This window comes from Anomalospiza imberbis, chromosome 18 (assembly GCF_031753505.1).
Source record: "Anomalospiza imberbis isolate Cuckoo-Finch-1a 21T00152 chromosome 18, ASM3175350v1, whole genome shotgun sequence".
NCBI lineage: Eukaryota > Metazoa > Chordata > Aves > Passeriformes > Viduidae > Anomalospiza > Anomalospiza imberbis.
The window spans coordinates 6,859,484-6,885,240 of record NC_089698.1 but is presented as its reverse complement, the minus strand read 5'-3'; the positions used below and the strand labels follow the sequence as shown (position 1 = coordinate 6,885,240).

General features: G+C 45.5%; 1 protein-coding gene and 1 long non-coding RNA gene across 26 annotated transcripts in view; one reads left to right on the top strand and one right to left on the bottom strand.

The window, feature by feature from the left end:
• The window catches only part of FBRSL1 (fibrosin like 1), a 505,508-nt gene that overhangs the window by 78,050 nt on the left and 401,701 nt on the right, over positions 1-25,757 (bottom strand). For 18 of the 25 annotated variants that reach the window (XM_068208749.1, XM_068208758.1, XM_068208756.1 and 15 more), the window contains one exon: positions 16,842-16,895. The exons of the other annotated variants lie outside the window; for them this stretch is intronic. In XM_068208749.1, the coding sequence (XP_068064850.1) occupies positions 16,842-16,895 (54 nt within the window). The remainder of the gene's footprint in view (positions 1-16,841; positions 16,896-25,757) is intronic. 25 annotated transcript variants of the gene reach the window in all.
• On the top strand, positions 36-15,677 carry LOC137484700 (uncharacterized). The gene is made up of 2 exons (XR_011004981.1): positions 36-5,579; positions 6,345-15,677. It is a non-coding gene; the product is annotated as an uncharacterized lncRNA (long non-coding RNA).

Genomic DNA, 25,757 nt, shown 5'->3' with positions numbered 1-25,757 from the left:
AAATGCTGCTACATCAAAGTGGTCTCCATCCTATTGCCAGTCCGTCTGTCTTGTGCTCTTGCCCACTGTTCAAAAAGCACAGTTAATTTCCTAAGTGCTACAATATCCTCCAAAAAAACGGACTGGAACAAACACTGTACAGCTCAGCTCAAGAACTTCCTTTGTCCCTCTGCACAGACTCATTAAACCACTGTGCTCCATGACCAGCCCACTGCTCTTTGGAAATCAGCAGTTTCAAGGGAGCAAGGCAACCTTAGAGTGTGGGATCTGCAAGGACATCTCTTGACTCGTGACTATTTCTCATTCACCAGGGTTTGAGGAGATAAACTGTGGGTAGTCCTGATTTGGCAGTTCATGCCAACCTTGTACTCTGTATTGGTTTTGCTTTGGTTGGCAGCATACAGGGACAAACCTGTTTATGCCTTCCCTCTGAAACGATCTTACAAGCTTCAGATCTACTTTTATGCTGGTTGTATCACATATTTCAGCAAAGAGGAGCATGGTTTCATCACATGGCAGATCTGCTCTACTTTTTCCGCAGCAAGACGTATAGTCACCTAGACAAATCTTTTCACCAGATCTTTCTGGGGAACTGATGATGAATACAAATTTGGGGAACTACAAAGAGGTAAGCTGCAGAGAGCTTTTGAATGTTTACAAGCTGATCCAGATCTGTGGCACTCAGAAACTATGTAAAACCACCTTCAGGTCTTTCAACTTCTCATGCTACAGTTTGCATAAACTACTTCATAGATCTTAAATTTATTTAAGAACGCACCTCTGCCAGCACCTTTCTTCCAGCCCAGTTCACACTCCCTGCAGCTCTGTTCCCAGGAGGACATGCAGTGAATCCTGTCAAAGCAGTGGGAGAGCCCGGCCTGGCCATGGAGTGTACAGCCCATTTTGGCCCGGACAGAAGAAAGGCTCCTGCCCATTGTGGAGGGGCAGGGGAGCAATCCTTCTCTCCTAAGCCCTGGCTTGTGGGCTCCCAGCCTCTCAGAAGAGCAGGCCTTGTGATTCATGTGCCCGTGCTGCCAGCAGTGCAGCCATGCAGACAGAGCTGGCACAGCTCCTGATGACCTTGGAGATGTGGCTCCTCCGCATCAGGCAGAAATGTACGAGGTCAGACAAGGAGGAGAACAGAAAGGCAACAAGAGATTCCAGAGGGCTCTTCTGCCTCTGAATCTTGTTACTGTTGACTCCTTTACTGTGATTAACTCCTTGACATCCTCCTTCTGTGACAAGCGGGGGAGGACAGACTGAACTCGGTGATTAATTTATCAGTGAATTGCCTCCTTCCCTTTCAAACCTCGCCCCCACTGATGATCTTTATGATTTAGCACTACATCATGAGGGGTTTACAGCCTGATACAGGTTTGGCAGTTGTCACTTCACCGCTGAGAAACTCCATTTGGGACATTTTATGTTCCTTCGACAGACCTGGTGGTAATAGTTTGCAAGCTTCAGCCTACCCCACAAGCTCTGCATGAGGAAAAGAAATTCTCTCCTCCTGAACCTCTTGCTCAAATGACAGTAATTAGGGAATCTCATCACTCTAGACCTGGAGAGGGAGGGGACATTCATGGTAATTGGAGACATTATATGAAGCCACACTGTGCTTATAAAAAAAAGAAGAGTAAAACCACCCACAGAGGAAACCAGCCCCCTTCTCCCAACCTGGCTGGCATTTCCTGAATAAACTGCCTTTTTTCAGGCACATCGTGTGCTTTTTAATACTGGAGACTACTGGAAGGACTCCTGCAGCCCGATTAAGTGTAATGCAGTGTGAAAAAACAGGAAGGAGGGGGAAAACCCTTGGAAAGGCAATCGAAGTGAAAAATCTGTCAACAGCACGAGGCTCCAGTGGAGCCAGGAGTCCTGTTCCGAACATGCTCTGACTTCCCAGTCGTTTGCTCTGCCGGACACTCCGGGGACCCCAGCACAGCAAACTACAATTTCTAGTAAATATATCCCAGGGACACAATTAGTTTTTCAGCTGGGGGCATGATAAATTGGTCATGCATAATTCAAGGCCAGCACAGGCTGAGTAGAAACTGCTCGGTGGCAGCTTCCAGCTCCCTGACAGGAGAATGCAAATGCGCTGCTGGCGCAGGGGCTGCCGGCCCGCTGCTGGCTGCACCTCCCTGCCGGCTCCCCTGCCCAAAGACCACTCCAGCCCTTCCTCCTGTGCATCTCTGGGTGATTTTAATTTCACAGCCATGTATCCATCACTGTCCAGTGGCCTTTTGGGACCCAACGCACATTGTTATCACAACAAATACCGCTCTCTGCTCGATCTACTCTGTTTTTTCCATATGCAGACACAAGAGAATAGTTTTGGCACAGAAAGAGGCCGAGGGACTGTGTGGTCTATTGTCAGCATTAGATGGCCCGGGGCAAGTAATTTCCAATCTGCTTCAGTGTTCCCATCTACACAATGGAGATAATTCCAACCACACAAGTGCAGAGTTAGCGAGACACGCTCAGTTTGGAGTCTGATAAAGGTCTGAGAGATCCTGAGGATGGGCAGCCTGCACTAACAACAGGGTCAAGTTCTCTGAGCTTATTTTAGGTATCTAAATAAATACATCTGCCTGCTCAAAGCAGGAGCACAAGAGAACTTGCTGCTTCACAGAAGCTGGCTTAGTGATACATGAGGTGAAAACTCCAAAGAAACTTTGAGAGACCTTAAAAACGATGTCTTCAAGTTCCTCAGTGCATTCCAGTACATACTGGAAAATTCTGCTAGAAAAATCATTACACATACATTCTCAGATACAGCCATGTAACTGAAGGCTGACAGACATGTTTCACCAGCTGCAGTTTTCCTACCTACCAAAATCACAAAACCACTTCTCTGGATCCTTTGCCTTTTTCTGGCACTTTAAGTCTGGTTTGTGGAAAATATTCTCAAAAAGCAGGGCTGAAATGGGATGGGGCATTAATAAAGAAAAATTTTGTTTAATTTTGGCTGTGTATCTGCAGATACAAAAGCCCTTTAATTTCACGGTTAGTTCCACATACCCAAATAGGTGAGTTTGATTTACCTAACAGTGAAAATAACCCAGATCTGTCTGTTTATTTTAAAAGAAATACTCTTTGGGTTTTTTTCTGAGCATAACTCTCTTGCACAGAGCTGGGTTTTCCTTGAATGAGATGAAATAAAATCCAAGCAGAGATACAGAGGGTACAAATCCATGGAGCACAGATGTTAACCATGGTTAAGACTGAACATCCTCGTTAACTTCAGTCACACTATTCTGCCAGTACTCAAAGTAACCCTATTATTGAGTCCAGGAAAAAAACCAAACAGTAACAGTAAGGGTAATTTTTTCTTCCAATTTAGTTTTAAACAAGTACTTCTTATCCAAAGAGTCAGGACCCTTTTAGCAGGACCACCACAGAGGAAAACTCAATGCTCAGTTCACTGCAACCCTGCTTTGAAAGGGCCAACGCCCTCTGTCAGCCTCTTGTAACAGATGCTCTCCGAGCTCTTGTGACCAAGCAACATGCCACCTTCTGACATCCTTTGTGGAGAAGGTAAGAAGTCTAATGTAGCTGAACATTTCACTCAGTTTTTCCCTTCCTAACTAAACCAGTGCGCACCTGTGTGCACATATACACACATAATTATCTGAAAAACTATTACAAAATTTAGTAGGCCAGACTAAATTTAATTTTGGACTAGATCAGTGCTTCAGAAATACACCACATATTTAACTGAACTTCCAGAGTTTTGTATGATTCAGCAAGCCTGTCTTGTGTGGACACTTTCACCCCTGAAAGAGATCCTTCAATGACAAACCATTTATGAGGCTGAATTACAGAGACAAGGGTGATGGTGCTCTTGAGGCTGAGACATTTGCAGGACTGAATCTGAAGATTGGATTTTGGTCCCAGAAGGTTTTTTTAGTCACAAAGAATATGAAGCTCTGACAGTTTCTGATGTTTGCCAGCAGACTTTTGAGGAGCTGGTGAGTGCAACAATTTCACCAACAATTTCAAGTGATGCCAAACTAAATTCTGGGCTGGAGCATAAGCCATTACAGAGCAGGAGCTGAGGGTGAACTGAAGGATCAAGTCACTCACTCTTGGTAAGGGTAACACTTCCTGCAAGACAGCAAGCCCCTTCCTTTCCCAATTAAACAAAAAAATATACAAACCTTTTATCATTTAAATAGTGTTCCAAAGGTTAGCTCTGTTCACATCAGCCCACAGGGATTACACTTAAAAAAAAAAACAAAACTCCACTATGAACAAATTTTTTACTTAGTGAAAACAGCAGGGACAAAATAGTGCTAATGAAGATTGTTCTTTTTACACACATTGGTAGGCTTTTTATCTTCACACACAAAAGTCTTCTCCATTTAGACAAAATTTCCTGGCATGCATGGCACACTAATTGTCCCATCTATAAGGGCTGCCCATCTCAGATCAACTGACAGAAGCATAGAATGGGTTGGGTTGGAAGGGACTTGAAAGCCCATTTAGTTCCAGCCCCTTTGCCATGGACAGGGACATCTTCCACTAGACCACAGTGTTCAAAGCCCCATCCAGCCTGGTCTTGAACACACTTAATTCCACCTGCAGAAAAAATGTGTGCTCTCAGCTGGGCAAGGTAAAAAGAGCAAGGAGGAAGCTTCGAGATGTCACAGCAACACAACACTCCTCTGGGATAACCACTGCAGAAGACTGTCCATAAATATGATGATGTGTGGAGAAGCAATACCTGTGTAGTCACTATCCTGCAGACAGAATTCTGCATTTCATTTACACAGCTCATGTCTACAACACACAGTAAGCGGAGCCTCCCAGGCATTTACAAGGCTAGAAAATTAAAACTGCAGTTTGGTCCGAAATACTAAAAAACCCTTGGTAGTTTCATGGAGCCAAGAGCCTCTGAGAGAGGCTGAACCAGCAATTCCTTCCTGAGTTTCCACTGGAAAAAGATTAGAAGAACATTACATATAATATACCCATATGCTTTGTTTTGCTTGGTTTTTGTTTTGCCTTTTAAGAAACTTCCCCTCCAGAACATTAAAAGTAACAAATTTTAAAATTTTTTTAACAAACACTAACCTCAGATCATTAGCCAACCTGGCAACAGACCAGAGAAAATTTATAGCCGACGTGCAACATCAGCTTTCATCCAGAAATGCTAATTTCAGTAAAATGAATAGTGTGTGGGCTTTTCATACTGCTTTGCATTTGGCTCCTCACAGCCCTGTTTAAAGCCTGGGAACCGGCCATATAGTTAAACTGCACAGATGTTCAACAATCTGTACTTGTGTTAATTACCCTAATGTGAGCAGAAACTCAACAGATCCCTGCTAATGAAGGAGAAAGTTTTCCAGTGTGACTACCGTATGTTTCATTGTCACTGTATTACCAAGCTTCTCCCCCTCCTTCCCCTGCCCCCCCAGCTCCCATTCTCTGCAGCTCCTTTGCATTCACATCACCCTCCTACCTCAGCATGCATGAATTGGACCAACTAATGACTGTGTATTCGCAACATGGCAGACACCATTAGGCTGATGGGAGGTGCGGCTGCTGAATTTTAACAGGCAGTTTTAAACAAGGTAAGAAAAACAGATTCATCACGCTCCCGATTCTCTCATCCCCACCCATCTGCCATTCTTCTGCCCTTGCCACAGCTCAGAAACACTCACAAAGTGCAAACACACTTCCCCCTCCATAAAACACGGCGGCGTAAAAAAGCAATGCAAATAGATGTTGCTGGGCAATTACTGGGGTGGGAGCCCAGAGCCGGGGGCATCCGGGAGGCCAGGCTGGCGGAGGCCAGGCTAGCGGAGGCCAGGCTAACGGAGGCCAGGCTGGCGGAGGCCAGGCTGGCGGAGGCCAGGCTAGCGGAGGCCAGGCTAACGGAGGCCAGGCTAGCGGAGGCCTGGCTGGCGGAGGCCAGGCTGGCGGAGGCCAGGCTAGCGGAGGCCAGGCTAGCGGAGGCCAGGCTAACGGAGGCCAGGCTAACGGAGGCCAGGCTAGCGGAGGCCAGGCTGGCGGAGGCCAGGCTGGCGGAGGCCAGGCTAGCGAGGCGGCGCAGGAGCTGCAAGGCTGGCAGCGTGGGCTGCAGGGAGCAGCACGCTCTGCCTCGGCTGTGGCTGAGCCCTGCCAGGGAGCGAGGGCAGCAAGGAGAACGCTCAGGTGCACACAGGAGGTAAGACAGGGCTCTGAAGGGCACGATGGGAAGGGTAAGGCAACGCTCAAGTGATCAGTGCTGCCAGTAGCAATGAGCCAATACTGCTGTGCAACTTAACCCAGCATTAAAACATACTCGACCTCCGAAGAACTGCCTTTCCCACTGAGGTTCTCACTTTCTCTTCCAGCGTCTGTCTGCTCCGCTCCCTGCTGCCAATCATCACCTCCAGCCACCTCTCTCAAAGCAATCTGCTCAGCAAGCAGCAGGCAAAGAGGGCTGGGGAAGGGCAACTGACTTGCCCTAGTAAGCCCCAGGTGACCTCTGAATGATACCAGCAGCCCTGGCCTGAGCCAGAGTTCACAACTCCCAGGTGCCACCACTTCACAGTCAGGCCAGTCTGCACCAGCAAATTGTACTACAATGACCCTCATGGGAACAAATGTACTCGCCGTGCTTGACTTGACTGGCAGACTCCCACCACAGAGGAAGAGGGGAGGCAATCAACTTTGCTCATTTATTAGATCCACCCTGCTAGGTCAGCCTCTTTGTTGTTCACAGAGCCAACAACTGCAAACTCAGAGATGGGGCAGCAGCTGCCATCCAGGGAACTCAGCATGTTTCAGCCACGCCGTTCCACCCTCCGCTCAGGACTGGGCACTTGCTGCCAGTTCTCCACCCGACAAAGCTCAAGTTCCCTCTCAAAAACCTTGTTCTTCATGAATTGAGGAGACTGAGGAGAAACAGCACACAAAAAGGTAGGGAGGGGATCCAGCATAACCCAGAAAGAGGTGAAAATTATTTGGAGAGCACTTGGCTCTTTCCTCCTACCTCTTCATCATTAGCACTGGAAGCAACACAGCTGTCTAATGGCAACTTCAGACACCCATGGGCCAGCAAAGCGACATTTTCCACACTTAAATAACACTGAGCTGATTTAATTACTGCACTTAATAGTAACAAAAGATGTCTCAATTTAATCTTCAAATGGCCCTCCAAGATCAAAACACAGCTGGCTGGATAACAAGATGGCCTAGGCCAGCAAACAAGTAGGTCCAATTTGTTCAAGAGCTGCATCCACTCCTCAGTATGAAAGGCCAAGGAACACTTGTGTGTCGAACGAATCAAAGGAAGCAGCGCTCCCATCGCCCCCTCCCTCCCCGCCCGACTTCTGTTATAGAGAGGAAAAATAAAAAGGCAGCTGATTCATGGGTAAAGAAATGCAACATGATAAAAGAACAAATAATTATGTTTGGGAGAGAAAGAAAAGAAGTAAGAATCAAGATTTAACAGGTTTTGCTTTTATAATCCTTCAAGATGATTAGGAATGAATGAATCAGATTAAAATCACATGGAGACAAAGGAAGGTCTCCAACTCTTTTGTTTTTCTTTCCATACTGGACAGAAAGAGATGGCTCATTAAGGAAAGCCCTCAAGACACAGCTACAGTGAGGAACAACCAAGCTTCTTTTTGAGCAAGAAAAGTAGGGAAAAAATAACCATTTACTTCTAATATTCTCTAATTGTCCATACTGGGCTGTGATTGTTACTTTTTGCAAACTATTCTAAGAAGTGTCCCTCTCTTGAGCAGCTTTCAACACATACTCCTGCTGACACAACGGCCTGGCCTCTACAGGCACCTCCCAGAAATTTTCAAGCTTTTGCACATTCCATTACAGCTAAACACAGAAAGGTTACAGCCAATCTTTCTGCCACTGCAACATTTCTACGAACCTGAGTAGCGGGGAAGTCTAAATGCGATCTTGTGATATACCTGGGATGTAGCTTTCCAACTCCCCTTTCCAGCTAGTGAGAGCAACACGAGTGCCACACAGCTCACATTTTTGACCTGATTTTACTAGCATTAATTAAAAACAAGTTTGCTATAAACCAGGTTGTTGAGCTTTGTGGGGTTACTCTGGATGAACAGCAGTCTGTGGGATATTGTTGCTGAAAGCTTAGAAAGTTTTCTTTGCTAATTTTTCCTTAACTTTTTCTCTTGATGGAGAACTAGGATGAGGCAACTGAAGTGTGCCAATTTTCTTGGTGCCTTGGATCATATTTCTGAGGAATATGGTTTCTTTGGGTTTTGTTTTTCTTTAAATACAGAGCTTATTTTATCAACAGCAGTTCTTAAACAACAGATGATGTCATTGGCCACTGCACCATGAATGGGGAAGACTGGGGACATGGGGAAATTCCCTCCAACTCTGGTAACTCTCCCCTCCTCTCCCTGGACTGTGACATGACAGAGGAAGATAATGTCCATGTTTACAACCATCAGAGCCAGACAAACCACTGGTTTGCTTGAATACCCTGGCAGGGATGAGACATCTGATCAGAGTCACTGAAGTAGGAGGGGCTGGGAGAGGTCCTGTGGCTCTGTCTCCTCCTCAACAGGGCTAAATCTATGTTCAATTGGGTTTTTAAGGGCCCGGGTTATCTGAATCTACATGCAAATTTCACACTAATTCCCTCATTGTTTATTTAAGAAAGGTTCTTTCCCAGTGACTTTGACCCCGGATAGCCCTGTATTTCCAAAACCCCTTTATTTTGCAATAAACTGCTGAAGAAATACTCATTGCTTCAGTTTACAACCTCCCTACTGATCTGTGTTCAAGCTCAGGGACCGAACCTTCATACTTCAAACTAGCTGGGTTCAAATATCTGAATGGCAAGTACGAGTAAAATTTTTCATCTCTCTGCCCAATTGGTTTCCTTTAAGCACGACTGAACCTCATCTTAAAGCCACTTTCCCAATCAGTTTAAGTTCTAGATCACTAACAAGAGACCTCGAGGAGGCACTCGCTGCTGAAGCTTGAGCAAGTGCATGTTTCCAGTTTGCATGTTTGTTTAAGTAAGTGACAAAGATGGAGGGACCAAAAGCAATTCCCTTAACTAGAATTCACAAGTGCAACCAAGTAGAAAATCTCCCGCCTGCCTGTGAGGAGGGAGTCAGACTTTCTCAAAGGCTGAAAGGCGGCTCTGCTCAATGCCCGGCAGTGCGCACAAAGCGCCAAGTCTGGAATCCTGACCCCGCTGAAGTCAGCAGCAAAATTCCCATAGATTTCCTCAGGGCCAGGATGTTCAAACCTGTTCAGACAATTCATAAACCACCATTTCAAGGGCACACCTTCGCATGAGATTCCCAAGGGCCTTTTGAGTTTTGACTTAAATGCTTGGATTATTTTTACAATTCCAGTTATGGGTTCTTTGTTCGCAGGGAGTTAAGCAATACAAAGAACACAGCGAGAGAACAATGAAGGCATTACCATGCATGATTTGTCTTAAAAAAAATTCTTTTTCTCTTCATGAAGTTATAGATCCAATTTCAGTCTTTATTATCACTTTGCCATGTGAGAAAGTGGTTCTTAATTTTAATAAAGGAAAGGAGCTTCATATTTCAACAAGAGCTTAAATGTTTCCTGCAATACAGGAGGTGGAAAGCTCTTTTGCTAACCGTTACCGCAGGCCAGATTTATGGAGGGAAAGGGAAATAATCTGCCTACACCGAGTAAATAAACCCTGTCTAAGACATACCTAACAGTGGGCAGTAGCCCAAAGACATCTTGTCCGATGAGATCATTTCTGCCCCCTCCATTTTAAGGGAAATTAAGAGCTTGCTCTGCCAAGCATATATTAACATTTCACTTATCACTAAACTCGGGGGTCCAAGCAAGTACATATGCTACTGCAGTCTGTGGTGCACGACTGGACTGATAAAAATCTTTCCACCATGTTAACCCATCTGGAGAAAGAACCAGATATGCAGCTTTCACTAAGATTACTAGATAATGATCTTCCTCAAATCTACTTTTTTGCAGTATATCTAAGGAGGTTCTCATCTAAAACTTAAATGTATTCTATTTCATGTGAAGAATGACAAGTTTAACCCAATTCCCAAAAGTAAGCGTCCACATTTAGAAAGGCTTGTGTAGTTTACCTTTGAAAAAATGCTACTAGTGGCCTACCATTCCACTACGTGCTACTACAGCAATTTTAAATCAGAAATGCTAGTTGGGTTTGTCCAGCCAAACCTTCAGAGCCATTCCAGTTTGAAATCTGCTATGGAAATTTATTTTTCCCCCAAACATGACCAATATCCCTATTATTTTACAGCCTTTCCTATCAGACTCTGTTTACGTTAGCACTGGAGCCATAATACCAAAGTCTGTCTTTAAATATAGTCCTCACTGGTTAAAATTAAATATAGATTTGCAAAATTGTTTTAAAATTTTGTTCCATCTCTGTTCTGACAAAGGAAATGAAGCTAGCTGTAATCTCAGTACCAAGAATCTGGTTTAAACACAGCCCATGCTGGATGTGAAATAAATATTTGATGCAACACACATTACTTAGACCATCTGTGACCCAACTCGGGCTGTGACCAAAAGATCTGACCTGGGCTGCACCTACACGTTCATCCAAACGAACAGGACTGTGGACAGTGCCAAGACTCCCGTTTTCCACTCGAGAACCTCAAGATGCACAGCCAGGTGAGGTGCCTTGCCCATCAAGGGCATGCTGGAGAGGAGCACACAGCATGGGTGGGTGACCTGGCCACGGGGACACACTACCTGGGTGCTTCACGTACTGCATCAGCACAGAGGGGCAATATGTTACTTGTTGCATGTGTTATTCATTGCTAGTAATTCCACACTTTGAATCTCTGTACAAGGGGAAAAAAAATAACCGTGAGAAATTGAGAGCCATGTATGGAACACAGTCCTACTGAGAGAGTACTAACAAGAAAGTCAGTAAGATGCCTCCTAGCAAATTTCAAGCCAGAGCCAAAGAGAGAAATGGAGAAAAAGCAGCAACAACTAGCATTTTTTATTTTCCAACTTGCTTGCATACAACTCTCAGCAAAGGGATTTAGCTGTGATAAAAAGGGTTGCAAGATACCCAAGTGAGATACGGTGGTTTTACGATTCTTTTCAGGTAGCTGAGTATGAAATCCCTGCCCCTTTTCCTCCTGGGGCCATTCATCTTCCCCAGGTGATGGAAAGCCAATCTCCCAGCAGGTGGGCCTGCTCTCACAGACCTTAATGCTTAATTGCCACAAATCAATTCCAACCTTGATGCTCAGGCTGCTGCTACCCCATCCCCATTTCCACCCCTTTCTCCTCACACTGATTGCAGCCCAGGATCCTCTCATGTTACTAAATCCATCTTTGGACACTGCACCCAGGAAAAGCAAAGCTCCAGACACTGCTGGCTGTGGCCAGTGCTGTGAGCTGACCTTACACAAGAACAGCCTCAAAAAAAAATTCAGCTCTGCGTCCCGTGTGCACACACACATGCCTTCTATTTTATTTTTTTGTTCAAGTGGAATTAATCAGGAACGATAAACACTGTTTGTTTCCTGAAAGCAGCAGTGGGGGGATGAAATATGCCTCTTAAGCTTATCAGCTTCAGCGCCACTGAAGAGAAAGCTGGCTTCTAAGCCCAGGGATAATGGGCTGTCCTTTCAGGAAGGTATCAGAGGTCTCAGGAGAGGGAGACAGCACAATGGTGTGACCTTCAGCTAATAAAGCCCACCCTAGAGTCCAGAGAAGCTTGGGGAATATTGACAAAAGTTCATATTTACAACAGCCTGGACCCTTTCCAGATACCATTACCAGTCTAGAGAGCTGCAGCCTCTGTACGTACACGCACACAGGCTTTTATTCTGCCTCCTCCCTTCTTTCTTTGTTCCCATGCTGGCAAAAAAAAAAAAAATTAGTCAGAAAATGGCAATTCTTCCGCTAACAAGGCTCCAGCAACATCCTTCTTAAAGAAGAGAGTTATTTAAAATTTCAGTTTCAACCTCAGCCCTACTGTCTACTTGAAGGAAACTCAAGGCCTCTTGCAAGGATTCTTCGTGCATCATCGTGCTCATCAGGAAGAAAGCATATGTGTTTTCGTGGAAAATCTGCTGATTTATTTATAATTTTTTTAACAAAAAGGCAGCCAACATATTGTAAAATGAGAATGTTGTTGGGTTTTTCTTCAAATAGGCATTGGCAATCAATGCAGCCCATCAGAAATACACCCTAAAGAATTTTCAGGCAAACTGATCCCCCCCAGTCTGCCTTGTGGTTGGCAAAATGACGTTTAGCCCATAACTAGAGTGCACAGGCATGACTGGAATACAAATAACAATAATATTTTAAAAATTGTTCATACAGTGAAAAGAGCCCATTTCAAAACATAAAAACTGTTTGAAGCTGGAGTTTCATTTTTCTGCCTCCTAAAATAGTTCCAAAACAAATATAAAAAAAAGAAAGTTTGGAGGAAATCTGTTTTCAAGGGCAATTTCACTGAAATCAATATTGAATCTCAAAACATTTAATGGAAATAACATCTTCAGTGACAGAACTATTCTGACCGCACTTTCCAGTCCAGCTATATGCCAGTCTACCATTTTTATTTATCTGCTTCATAATTCATCTTTGCCATCCTGAAACTAATCCTGTTAGGGATCAAAAGGGATCCAAAAACTGGAACAGGTTAGAACTTACCCCAGTAACATCCTCTAAAAGATGCCTCTGTATCCTGGTGGTCTCCTTTACCATGCCAGTATTTGACAGGCAGGAAGAGGGCTGAACAAACATCTATGAAGACCACACACTTCTCACTTCTGCAGCTTTTTTTTTTTTTCCAGTGAAGAACATGCTTCCACCAAGTGCTACAGTTTCATCAGCCACACAGGCTTACAAGCAGTTTTCCAATTTCCTAGAGTTATGGCCCAAGCAGGCATTTTATCCTTTCTCCTTAATCCCATCCAACCATATTTGCTATCAGGAGAGTTCAAGTGATGGATTGCAGCCTGTCTGAATCCAAAGTAGTCAAATTAGCTATTAATGTTGTGCTTAATGTGCTCACACAAACAAGGTCATTGGTTGCATCGAGACTAATAGAAGATGACACACATTGGGACTGCACAGCCCAGGGGACTGCAAACAGGATGAAAAAGTCTTTGGTTTATTGCCACTGCTTCAAAATCAAGCCTGATGCTACAGACATCCTCCACGTGCTCAGCAGTCCAGCTGGGATCCACTCACAGCACAAACCCAGGGGAGGAGCACTCAGTCCTCCATCCCCTCAGACAGAGGTGCTATTGGCTCAACTGCCGCCACATTTTGATCCCTGTCAAGATTAACCAACCTTCCTCCTGGCCCCCAAACACTGCTCCAAATTACATTCATCCTCCCTCTTGAGATGAGCGAACAAAATCCATCAGCAGCAAGCAGCACTGAACTCAGGAAGTGGTGTAACATATCCAAAGAAAACCAGAAACAGTTAATAGTGCCATCAAAAAGATGAAGCCATGTTCATCTTGGAAAAATACCAGCTAATTCACCTGTGGGGAAATACTCCTCAGGACACATAGGAGAAGTGAAAGGTATTGGGTTTCTCCAGCAGGAACCTGGAGCTCTGCTTGGAAAGCTGGAGCCCACTAGGGCAAAATACCCATTACCAGCCCACCTGAGGGCACAGAGACACAGAGAAGACTGCTCAAGCAAAATAAAACACCATTTTCTATGAATAAGAGAAGGTGCTACACATGATAACATGAAACACTTGGAATCAGCTTCAATTTCTCTTCGCACTGTTTCAAGGATGAGAGGTGATATCTCCTGGCTGCCACCAGGGCCCTTTCTAAGGGCTTTTCATTGCCTAAACCTCTACACCAGCACTGTTTTAATAACTATAACAGTGAGTTCCTATTGAGAAGCTCCAGAAACAACTATGTCTGGTAGTAATTTTATACCTGTTTTCCATGGCAGAACCCCCTGGCTCTCAGGAAACTATGGGATATTAAGTGTATCCCAGTGAAACAGGCAGATCCAGGACATGTCTTCTGCTGCAGTGGATGGGCAACTGCTCTGAACTGCTGCCCTCTCTACTTCCAAACCACAAACACTCAGAAAATGCCTTGCTTTTAGGGTACAATTTTAATAAAGACTATTGGAGTTATAAGGATGAAAAAGCAAGCTCCATTCTGAGAGGGTGTAATAATCCCACCTGTGGCTGTTGCCAGCACGCTCTCCTGCACCCTACCTTGAAGCACAAAAATGGGAAGCATAAATGGCCTGCTTGTCATGTTACATTATATGGCAGAAGGCTTTGTCTTTCTTGAGTGAAGAAGTGAAAGACAAAAAACAAAAAAAACCAAAAAAAAAAAAAAAAAAAAAAAACAAACCAAACCAAAAAAAAAAAAAAAACAAAATAAAAAAAAATCAGGGCTTGAAAGTACAAAGAATTAACCCTTAATATCAGTCAAGCTGGTGACTGGATCTCAGAAGCGTTTTCCCTCTGAATTTCTCCTTGCTGTTGTGACGTGCTCACACTGAAAATTTTCCCCTGAGCAACTGCCTGACTAAAATACAGCACACCCTTACCATAAAGCCCTTTGTTAAAACATCTTTGCCATAAAGCTGCAAAACCTTGGCTCCCAAGTACATTAAATCGTTATAAACCTGCCTTCGTTTTAACCGCGCAGTATTTCAAAACACAAAGCGCTTCTTCTGAGAGACAGCACTTTAATGAGGAGAGGGGTAAAATATATAAACCAAACCTCATTATAGCATAATTTCCAGGAGACAAGCATGCTGTTATAAAAGGAATCCATGGCAATAGCATTTCACATAGCTTGAAGATTTAATACTTTTAAACAGCCATCGCTACTTTCAGCCTTTGGTGGTGTTTTGTTTTGAACGTAAGAGAAACAACCAAAATTATGAGTCCACTGTCAGCTATGTATTTTATATTCTGTAAATTGTTGCAAATGGTGGATTCAACTCTAAGGCATGCTCAAAAAATGTAACGGAGTCAGTAAGAGACTCACTACAAGTTACAGTGTATACTTTTTCCTTTAAACCTCTGCATTCTTAAAGGTTGTTGCTTTAAACACAATGATGCAGCATGGACAGGGTAAATTACCCTAACCAGACCCAATTCATACTGGATTGAAAGTACTTATAATGATACAGTTTGTTCATGTGTTAACAGTGAAGCCAAAGAAACCTATCATACTACAAGAAAAATCTGGAGTATTAACAGACAAATGAAAGTAATGGATATAACGCCATTTAATACCACCTGTCAGATAAATCAGGGTAACTGGCACATCAAAGGGACTGCAATTAGTTTCCAAAAATGAGAATACTCATTTTTCTTTAAAACTGAAACTTGATTGCTTTCTACAAAATGACAAGTGGATCAGCCTCCCCCAGCCAACGAGAAAAATGTTACTGGAGAAAACTGTTCTTCCTAAGAACAAATTATCTATCAAAGGAGCCTCCTGAATTACACTGCTCTACAAGACTTTTAAACTTAATCTAATAAGAATTGCCATTATTGATTACAGTTCTTCCACATTAGTCTTCCAGTTGTAACTTCTGAAATGAAAGCTTAGCAATGATTAGGTATTTACTACAGCCAGTAAAGAAAAATAGTGAAGAAAAAGATGATCGTAAAGGCCACCAAAGAAACAACGTACCTCTTTTTTTTTTTTTTTGAGAGAAAGAAAATAAAACAAGCAAAAAATCCCAACCCCCACCCCCCAAATAATCCCATCCCAAACCCAACAACAAGCAAGGGGAGATGCACTTCATGGCAGCTTTGACTTAAAGCACATGTAACACTGATTGATGGATACTGAAAGCAGAGACACCTGTGGAAAATTAAACCCAACCAAGCACCAAAATTGGGACAGTTTTTTTGTGTTTCTTGGTCCTACTTTAGAAAACTACGCAAGAAAGATCAGAATTTTGGGAAATGATCATTCTAGCTATTTTCACAGATCTGGGTCAACAGCAGGGTAAACGCTGACCTGTAATTGATGCCTATAACCTGGTTAGGATAAGCATTTCCTCTTATTTCTTTGCTGCGGCTTATGACGAATGATATTCTGGGCTGAAGGGTGCTTATGCTCCCTGATTACCAGAAGGTTCAACATGTACTACATGGCTACAGCGATGGAGTGGCACTTCTGACTGCAGTTCTCAGAGAGGTATCAGAACAGAACACAACACACCAACACTTTTCCTAAATCCAATATCCATGATTTTTGCCATTGAAGTCCTGTTTCTGAGGTACTCTTTACAATTTTCATTTTTACTGATGTGACTCTTGTTTCCAGGTTTAGAGCAAAAGGATAATAGATTTCTCCTTCACCGTCATCACTCTCTTGTAAATCACAAGAGATTTTTCCAGCTCTTACCAAGTTTAGCATGGCAGAAGACAGCAGGCTGGACAAGTCTGAGGCAGCATGTCAGCACAGAAATTATAACAGGATGTCTGGTGTTAAGGTAAACCAGCCTAGCACGTGCCTTCCCTTAGCTCAGCTTTAATATTTTTCTGCCTGGCTGTGCAACTAAACCTCGAGGAAGAAGAGAGCTGCAAGCAACTGCACATGCTACTTCTGTTTTACAATCCTCTCACTTCCTCCATTAGCAGCTGAGGGTTTGGGGTGCTAGAAACAAGAAGACTTATCACAAATGTGCAATGAGACCCTGAGCTAACAGGTTAGCTGACATGGAACTGTTAACAGTGAATTGGCTTGGAGACAGTGGGGAAAAAAAAAGGGGGAAAAAAAGGGAGACAGAGTGAGAGAGACAGAGACAGCAACCAATTCAGCTGCAAGAAATCAAGCTAAATCAGTCCCAAGTGCCCATGTTGGAGAGACTTGATCTCATACCTTGCTTGTTATCAAGGCACTCCTGATACGAGTCAGCTCCAGTTCCGTTGCGGTCTACAGACAAAACAAAAAGTTTCATTCATATCAAACATAAATATTAGAAACGTCTCAAATGGCAGCCCTGCTGGAGCAACACGTTAGGTGCAAACAGCGCTACTGCCTTCGGAGGCCACGCTGGTTGGCTGACAGAACCTGTGAGTGGTTACACACAAGGTACAACAGACTGACACCAACCCACTGGGAGAAACCTGTTTTAGTCCTGGGCAGGAGGTGCTCCCAGCCCTGCCCATCTGTCTCCACACTGCTGACGGCAAAGGGGAGGGGATTACAGCTCCGGCAGCTCTGAGTTCCTTAAGCCACATGGAGGATGGAATACTTGGAGTTGAATCTGTCATTGCACTGTCCTCTGCGGGCCCTATGAAAGCACTGGTTTGAACCAGCAGAACTCAAACTACAGTCTGGAATAGACTTCTCTGCGGCTGGTGGTGCTGTGGTCCTCTTTGGGTTTTGGCTGCTACATCATATTAAAGGCAGATGAAGATACAAGAACATGCTTTCCAAATATTACTTTTCCATGGACACAGTGTTACCGTAGGTACCACTGGGGTTATTTGACTCAGCAGGGGAGCTGGTGTGTGCCCTGAAAACGGGGAGAAGATAAGACTCTTGTACACCCGTGTGCTCCACACAGAGAAGAAAGCAGACCACTCCCACACACAAGTGTGGTCACACGTGGCCTTTCACATCCAGCATGGATATCAACTAACAAAGCCCTTCATCTGCATTAGAGGTTCAGCTAGATCTCATCACCTGTGGTAAAAACGGTTTCACCTGCAGCTGAGCAGAATCAGGTTACAACATGGTTTGGACCTCAAATGCAAACCAAAGAATTTCCCAGCACAGCTTCTGCTCCTGCTTTACAATTCAGTTCAACCACAAAAAATGCCTGGATGGTCCTTGAAAAAAAAAATTAAATACATCTGTAAACCCAGGTAAACTAATGTTCTTTCAGCAGCTTACATGCACCTTACACACCGTGTTACATATGAGGAGTAAAGCAATTGAGCCCATGAGGTGTCTGCACAACCTCTCAAAGTGAGGTTTTCTACATCACATGTCAAAGAATGCACCTGGTGCTACAATCAGTCCTGTGTGAAACTACCAAACCATTGGATCAGGTCACCCATGGCACACACTCCTACCACAGCAATGGCACAGGAGACAGCTCCTCTACTAGAACAGATCCATGAGGTGGTCACGATTAATGAAGGAACCACTCCCCCAGGCTGAGCTGGGTGGCCAGGCTATCAATACCAGTATTTCAGCATCACCATCCAGAGAACCAGCACAACAGCAATGTGCTTATTTCTTTCTAAAGATGCTGTTCAGGGCCAGAAGTTGATAAATATCGTTCACAATAAAAAAAGAAAACAAAAAACAATAAGGAGAACCCTGCCACCCAGGCACCTACAAACAACTGCATTTCTATACCTCCAACAAGCGACTGGTCCCCAACTATGAGGGTTTGCTGGCATTGCTCCCGTGTGCCAAACACATTCCCACATCAGCTGCCCCTTCTATCTTTGCTCAACCATCAACTGGTGATGGCTTCTTGAAGAGGAAGAGATCCAGATCCGAGTTAAAAGGCTTCACATTCAGCAACAGTATTTAATGAACAAAGAAGCAAAAATTGAAGTTGCCCCACTGTTTGTGTTGTGTAAATCGCAGATAATAGATCTCCCTAATCCTAATGAGGCCTTCCTATTAAAATCTTTATTAGCTTTCAGTTCTGCAGATTGCCCAAAGGCTCATCAGTTTCCCTATCTCTCAATACCAAGATCTGCTTTAACTTTTACAAATAGCTCTAAGATATTTCTCGGCTTATCAGCATTGCCAAGCAGTCTGTCTTATCATTACTATTACAGATAAAATAAATGAGCTCACGATGATATGAATAATGGCATTTTCTGTAGGCTGGTTTCCCATTACATTTTCAACAGATTGTAAACTTAAGCACAAAAGAGAAAAAATAAAAAAGAAGACAGTGTGTGTGTTGGGGTGGGGGGAGTGTTTTTTTTTTCCCCTTCCCATTTACCTTCAGTGCCTTAGAGCACAGGCTGCATTTTTAAGCTCACCTGATGAGAACTAGTAATTAATTTTGAAAGGGAGCAGAAACACCTCAGCTCTGCTTTCTCTGAAGACCAAAACCCCAGTTACTTCTGGGATGTTTTTTCAGCTGCATTTATTGGAGAGAAGCAAGGGCTAAACCACGCTCTGCCTAATGAAGCCATCTTCATTAGTTTGCTCCTTTCCCTCGCAGCCTAGGAATACCAGTCAGATTGGGAATTGAAATCATGAAAAGCAACAGAACTGCATTTGAATTAAAAGACTAAGCTACAAAGGTCTCCGACGGCTGCTCCGGGCTGATTAGCACGAGGCGCGCGCGGCACCATTGCGGCACAGAGCGAATTTCGCAGCGCACGCTCGCGGATAAAGGCAAAGCATCCGTGGGAGACGAGAGCCTCACACGCCTCTGCCTTGCCGTGACAGCGAGCAGGGAGGTCATGCTCTGGCAACCATTTTCTGCCTGGTCCCTGCAGCACTCGCTACAGGGTTAAACGCTTTTCTGCTCCCCCCACATTCCTCGCCCTGTCACTGTATCAAGGTTATCTATTATTGGCAGTGACAGGTGAAAATTAATCTCCTAATTATTTCTCGCTGCGTAATCTGCACTGAAGGAGTAACGTAAAAGGATTACAGTACACCCTCTACGGAAGGCTTTGCTAGAAAGCCAATCATCCAGGGAGATAGAGGGGATGTGGGAAAGAGATATTTATGACGGATTTCCAACCATTTTGAAGGCGGAATGAACTATAACTTTATAACCGACAGCTCTGGAGTGAGGATATTCTTGTAGGTATCTTAATAGCCTAAACACTTTTTATTGTTGATTCCTCCAGGAAAAAAAACCCCTAAGATTTATATCCATTATTGTCCCTGATTCTCCTCTGGAATAGCAGTTACTGCAGGAACAGCATCCATGTACAGATGTTTTTTACCCCCCACAGAAACATTATGGCAAACAATGTACCCTGACTGCTTCAACTCAATATTAAAAACCTTGCAGCTACCTTCCACAACAATTTAACTGTAACACCTTTTCCACAAGAACAAAAGCTAGACTGAGTACTTGCAAAAATAAAAGCATTTTTAAAGAAAACTCGTTTTGTAAGCAAGCTAGAAATATCTTTGGTAGCAACACAAACAACCACCTTGAAATGCTGGCTTTGGGTAAACTCCAGCTCTCTTCTTACCACCCACCAGAAAATAAGGTTTATTTTTAAAGTAATCAAGATCACACATTTATCTTTAACCCTTCCCATGCAGCCATATGAGGTACAAATAGGCATTTTCAAGAACCTATTTGTTTATGTCCATGCCAACAACACCATTCTAGTTCAAGTTTCCAAGAACAATCAATCACTGGTTGTTCTGAAAATTACATTAGCTACCTTGAGAGATGCTGTCACTACCTGTGCTTCTGAGATGGTTAATGCAGGGGTCCCTGTCTGTGAAGCTCTTAACAGGACAGGCAGCAAGGAAAATCACCACTTGCAATCAAGTCCTGACACCAGTATCACTCACGCTTGTCTTCCATTTCCTTGATGGCAACGGTGCAGAAACCGTTTCTACACAGTGCAGAAACATCACTAACTCCTTTATGCAAACTCTCAGTGCTTAAATCCAGCACCATGTTCCTAACTTTTGGAAAGCCAAGCCCTGACACAAAGCTGGACAGTAAGACACCCGTCAGCAGCGAGAGGCCAGCACTGTGGTTTGTGCTTCCATGGAACAGGATCTCACAGATGAGGACAGGTCAGTGACACGAGTGACACTGCCCCGAGCTGGGCAGGATCTCGAGGCCGGGGACAGCTCAGTGACACGAGTGACACTGCCCCGAGCTGGGCAGGATCTCGCGGCCGAGGACAGGTCAGTGACACGAGTGACACTGCCCCGAGCTGGGCAGGATCTCGCGGCCGGGGACAGGTCAGTGACACGAGTGACACTGCCCCGAGCTGGGCAGGATCTCACAAATGAGGACAGGTCAGTGACACGAGTGACAGTGTCCCGAGCAGGGCAGGATCTCACAAATGAGGACAGCTCAGTGACACGAGTGACACTGCCCCGAGCTGGGCAGGATCTCGAGGCCGGGGACAGGTCAGTGACACGAGTGACACTGCCCCGAGCTGGGCAGGATCTCGCGGCCGAGGACAGGTCAGTGACACGAGTGACACTGCCCCGAGCTGGGCAGGATCTCGCGGCCGGGGACAGGTCAGTGACACGAGTGACACTGCCCCGAGCTGGGCAGGATCTCACAAATGAGGACAGGTCAGTGACACGAGTGACAGTGTCCCGAGCAGGGCAGGATCTCACAAATGAGGACAGCTCAGTGACACGAGTGACACTGCCCCGAGCTGGGCAGGATCTCGAGGCCGGGGACAGGTCAGTGACACGAGTGACACTGCCCCGAGCTGGGCAGGATCTCGAGGCCGGGGACAGGTCAGTGACACGAGTGACACTGCCCCGAGCAGGCGCAGCCCCCGCGGCCGGGGCGGTGCTGGGGGCGCACCTGGGCGCAGTGCGCGCCCGCAGCCACACGGTGGCGCACGCCGCGCTCCGAGCGCGCCCGGCCCCGCACCTGAACCCCCAAACCCCGCCCGGGCTGCGCCCACCCGGGACCGACCCCCGGCACCGTCAGGGGTCACTGCGCCCCCACAAGCCGACTGCTAGAGCAAGCCGACAAGCTGGAACGCATTTGCAACTCCAGGGACAGAAGCTGGCCGAGCCATCAGAAACGCTGCTAAAATCACCAGCACTCGAGGTTTTAAATGAGCAGCTCAAATTAGGCAAATTCCCCAGCAGTGACAGAGGTGCTGAGGTTGTTCACCTTTTCCTCTGTTGGTTTTAACACCTCTGGGCCAGGCTGTGGTTCCTGGAGCCTCCCTGGACTCCGAGCATCAACAGTGCTGAAGGGCAGGTGTGCGGAAACGGAATATTTACCTCCTTAAGGCAACTGCTACTAAAAGAGTAAGACTCTATTTAAGTATCTTTTAACAAGCACTTGCTTCTCCATCTGAAAGACAACTCCTAGGTGATCTTAAGGATATCACAAAGACTCTGAAAATATGTGTCCAGCTACCAAGTTTTGCTGAATCTACACATCACCTATATATGTTTCCACATATTTCATTTTCACTAGCATGAGGGTAAGGCCATTTGAGTTTCCCTCATCAAGGCTAGCGATTTACTTCTCCTCAGGACCTATTTTTAATAGACAAACAGAAATAATTTAGCAAAGCCTAGAACAGAGCATAAGCCCTTAATGGTTTACCCTTGGTGTTAAGTAAATGAGGAAATTATTCACTGGCATCTCTCATTCTATGGATGTTTCAATCTTACAGTTACCTAATCTCTTACACAGTAGTTATGAGAACAAAAGAAATGTGTATGGAGGCAAAGCACCCACCTACTAACATATCAGTACTACTTCTAACAAGCCTGTTTCCCAGTAATATGTTTTCCTGATGGAAATCTGAAGAACAAATTCCTATCCATAGGCATTTTCCCCAAATGCTCCATCATCAACCTCATTATGCGATACAGAAATTCTCCCAAGGGATATTATGTAATGGCAATCCCTCCTTCCTCCCCCTAAGGAGTGAATTTCTCATTACATCTCCTAGTAATTGATCAGTCTAGGAAATAATTTCTGGTAAAACCATATGTTTCTTTACCTAGTTTAGAATTTCCATCTTTATTCAGAAGGATAAAAAAAACAACTTCCAGGAGATCCTAAAATTTCCATTTCTGATATGTGATGCCAATCTTTCCTCAAACATGCTATTAAGCAAGGTGTAACACATTCTTATACCTGCCTGACCTCAGATCTTGCAAATTCATGAAGTCATTAAAATTAACCACCTTACATTTCCTAACCTGATGATAGAAATAATTTTATTTGAATGGATTTAAAAAGACTGTTTCATATTCCAGTGTATCCAGACACCACAAGCCCTAGATACTGTGGGTCATTCAACATAAGGATGCAGGGAGTCAAGGAATAAAAAAGAAACAAAAAAAAAAAAAAAAAAAAAAAGAAACAACAAAAAAAAGAAAATATTTAAGGCAGAAAATGACATACACATCTGTGCTCTCCAAAAGTACCATACAGCACAAGACCAGCCGGCTGAAGAATGCAGCCACTTCTGTCAACATATCACCACCAAACATCCTACCAGGTTTTACTTTAAAAAGCAACAACAGCAAACACTAATATTTATACCCCTTGTCCAAAGTTAACACTTCAAGATGGCACATTCTTGAAAATCAGAGGAAAATAAGTATCAACTACTGCTAAATATCTGTAGCTTATCACTGGAACTGGAGACGTACTCCAATCCCTTTTTAAACTTCAAAATACCAGAGCTACGTGTGACACTGCTATTTGATTTAGCCAGCCCAGGCCACAGGGTCCAGCAGATGACTGTGTGTGCCGATAGAATAACACTGGGATATATTTTACTCCTTCGTTTGTTTATGAGAACAGACTGCCCCTCTGAGATAAACAAGGCTTAAGGTTTCACTCAGAATAGCCCACCTTCCAAACAAAATAAAATTTAAAAAACCCCACTGTATACTAGTGAAATCTTGGTATCCAGCTAAATAAAATACTGCCTGCCTTGTCTTATAGCATTAATCTCCCCTGGAAAGAAAATCAGGCATCTCAAGCTGGTGCCTTTTGGCTTTAGCACAGGGCAGTTTTAGGGAACTGCTGTCAGCAAAGAAGAAAATTCTTGAAGAGAGCATTAGGAGCCTGCCACTTGTGGGAAGTTAATGCCGTGTGTATAATTCAAGCAGCTCACCCTTGTAAGTCTGTATGTGGGGAAAATCGGATTTATACATAAACATAAACCTCTGAAGTAAATTCTGATCAGGGATGACCAAAGATTTAACTCCCTAGAAAGAAGAATGGTAAGACTCTGTTTTCCTGTAATACCTTGGCAGCCTTTTCCAGTTGAGCAAGGCTTTCTTTCAAGAATTGATAACGAAGTAAATAATTCCACTTTCTGTGGCACAGGGGAGACCAGTTAAGGACGCTCTCCAAGACCCAAAGCAATCATTCAGAACAGTAACTTACATAACAAGAAATTATCTTTGTTACAAAATTAGGTTAAAAGGACCTCAGATACTGTAATGTTACAAAAAATCAGGACATGCCTTGAGAAGATTAGCTGGCAAGCAGCCTCCTGAGATAAATTCGCAACTTCAAGAAGATTTTACAAGCCTGAAAACCAGTTTAAATTCCAGAGAGAAAAACAAGCCTTTGGCATTTAAAAAGGTCATTCTTTCCTTCCCTCTGCCCTCACCTTATTCCCGAGCCCTTTCTCCAAACCATCTTTAGTTAACCAGTGACCTGGAAATCTTATTTCGCCTCCCCCTCCCCTTCTCAAATTTGCCACTTTAAACATACAAGGTTTAATTTCTTAATTGGATTAAATTTTTCATCCAGGCTAAGCAGAGGGGCCCCGCAGCAGGCGCGGGGAGGGGAGCAGAGCCCGGCAGCCCCGCACCCCGCGATCCAGCCTGGCCCGCACAACCTGCCCGGCTCGGGAGCGGCGGTGATTTCTCCGGCCAAAAGACACACGGAAAAAAAAAAAAAATCCACGACGACCATTTTCAGACTTGCTATTCCTTGCGAGTAGAGGGGCTGCGGCCGCACTGAAGGGGTTAAACCGCCGGGCACGGATTTTTGAGTTCGTTACCGTTTTGAACAGCCAGAAATCGCAGACCAACACCGGCCTCATCCGGCAGCCGGCTCCAGCGCCAGCCAGCAACACCCGACAGAGCCAAGTCGCGATATTCCGCCGAAGGAGACCACCGAGGCGCCCAGGGAGCCGCGCTGCGGGGCCGGCACGGCCACCCGCGGGTGGGTGGGAGCAGCCGTGTCCGCCGGGTCACCCGCGCTGCCCCGGCTCGGCAGCTGCCGCTGCCGCCCCGAGAAGGCAGAGGTTCGATATTTATCATTCACCCTCCCCGCTCCCGCGAGGGTGGGAAGGGGGATGCGGTCGCACTGGAGGAATGTGCGAAATGGGGTAAAAAAAAAATAAAAAATAAAAGGCAGCTCGGGAGCGCATCGCATCCAAGCAGCTCCGCGCTGCTGCGCCTCTTTCTTGTCTTCTGTTTTATTTAAACACACCCAGTTTCTCCCGCAAAAAAAAAACCTCCATAATTCTGCTCGGAGGGCTCCTCGGTTCGCCTCCGGGAATGGGCAACGAGCGGCTCCAGCCCCTCCGCATCCCGACCCCCGCTCGGGAGAACGCGGCACGAACCACCCCGAGGAAGCCACCGGGGCTGGCGGGGGCCGGCAGCGCGGCCGGGAAAACCGAACCAACCTCTCCGGCGGCACCGAAAACGGCGCAAGAGGGAAAGAAGAAAAAGAGAAACACACTGAGACCGCACGCACGGAGCCACCACCACACCGGCGGGAAGCACGGCGATTTCCTCCCCTCGGCTGACCGCAAAGCCGCCAGCTCCCCGGCTGGAAAACACTTCCCCCGCCGAGGAACGGGGCTCGGGGAGGGGACCAGAAGTCGCCGGGGGTGGGGGGTCCCCGGCCCGGAGGGCTCCCACCCGCCCGCCGCTACTCACCGCGCGGCGCGCAGACCATGGCGAGCCCCGCCGGCCCGCCGGGCCCCCGCGGGATGATCCTCCGGGCGCGGCCGGGCGGGCGCGGCGCGGAGCGGAGCCGCTCGGGGCCCCCCCGCAGCAGCACAACGCGGCTCCCGGCCCGGAGGTGCCCCGGGGGTCCCGCCGGCCCCCGCTTCCTCCTCCCGCCGCGGTCCTCCGCCGCTCGCT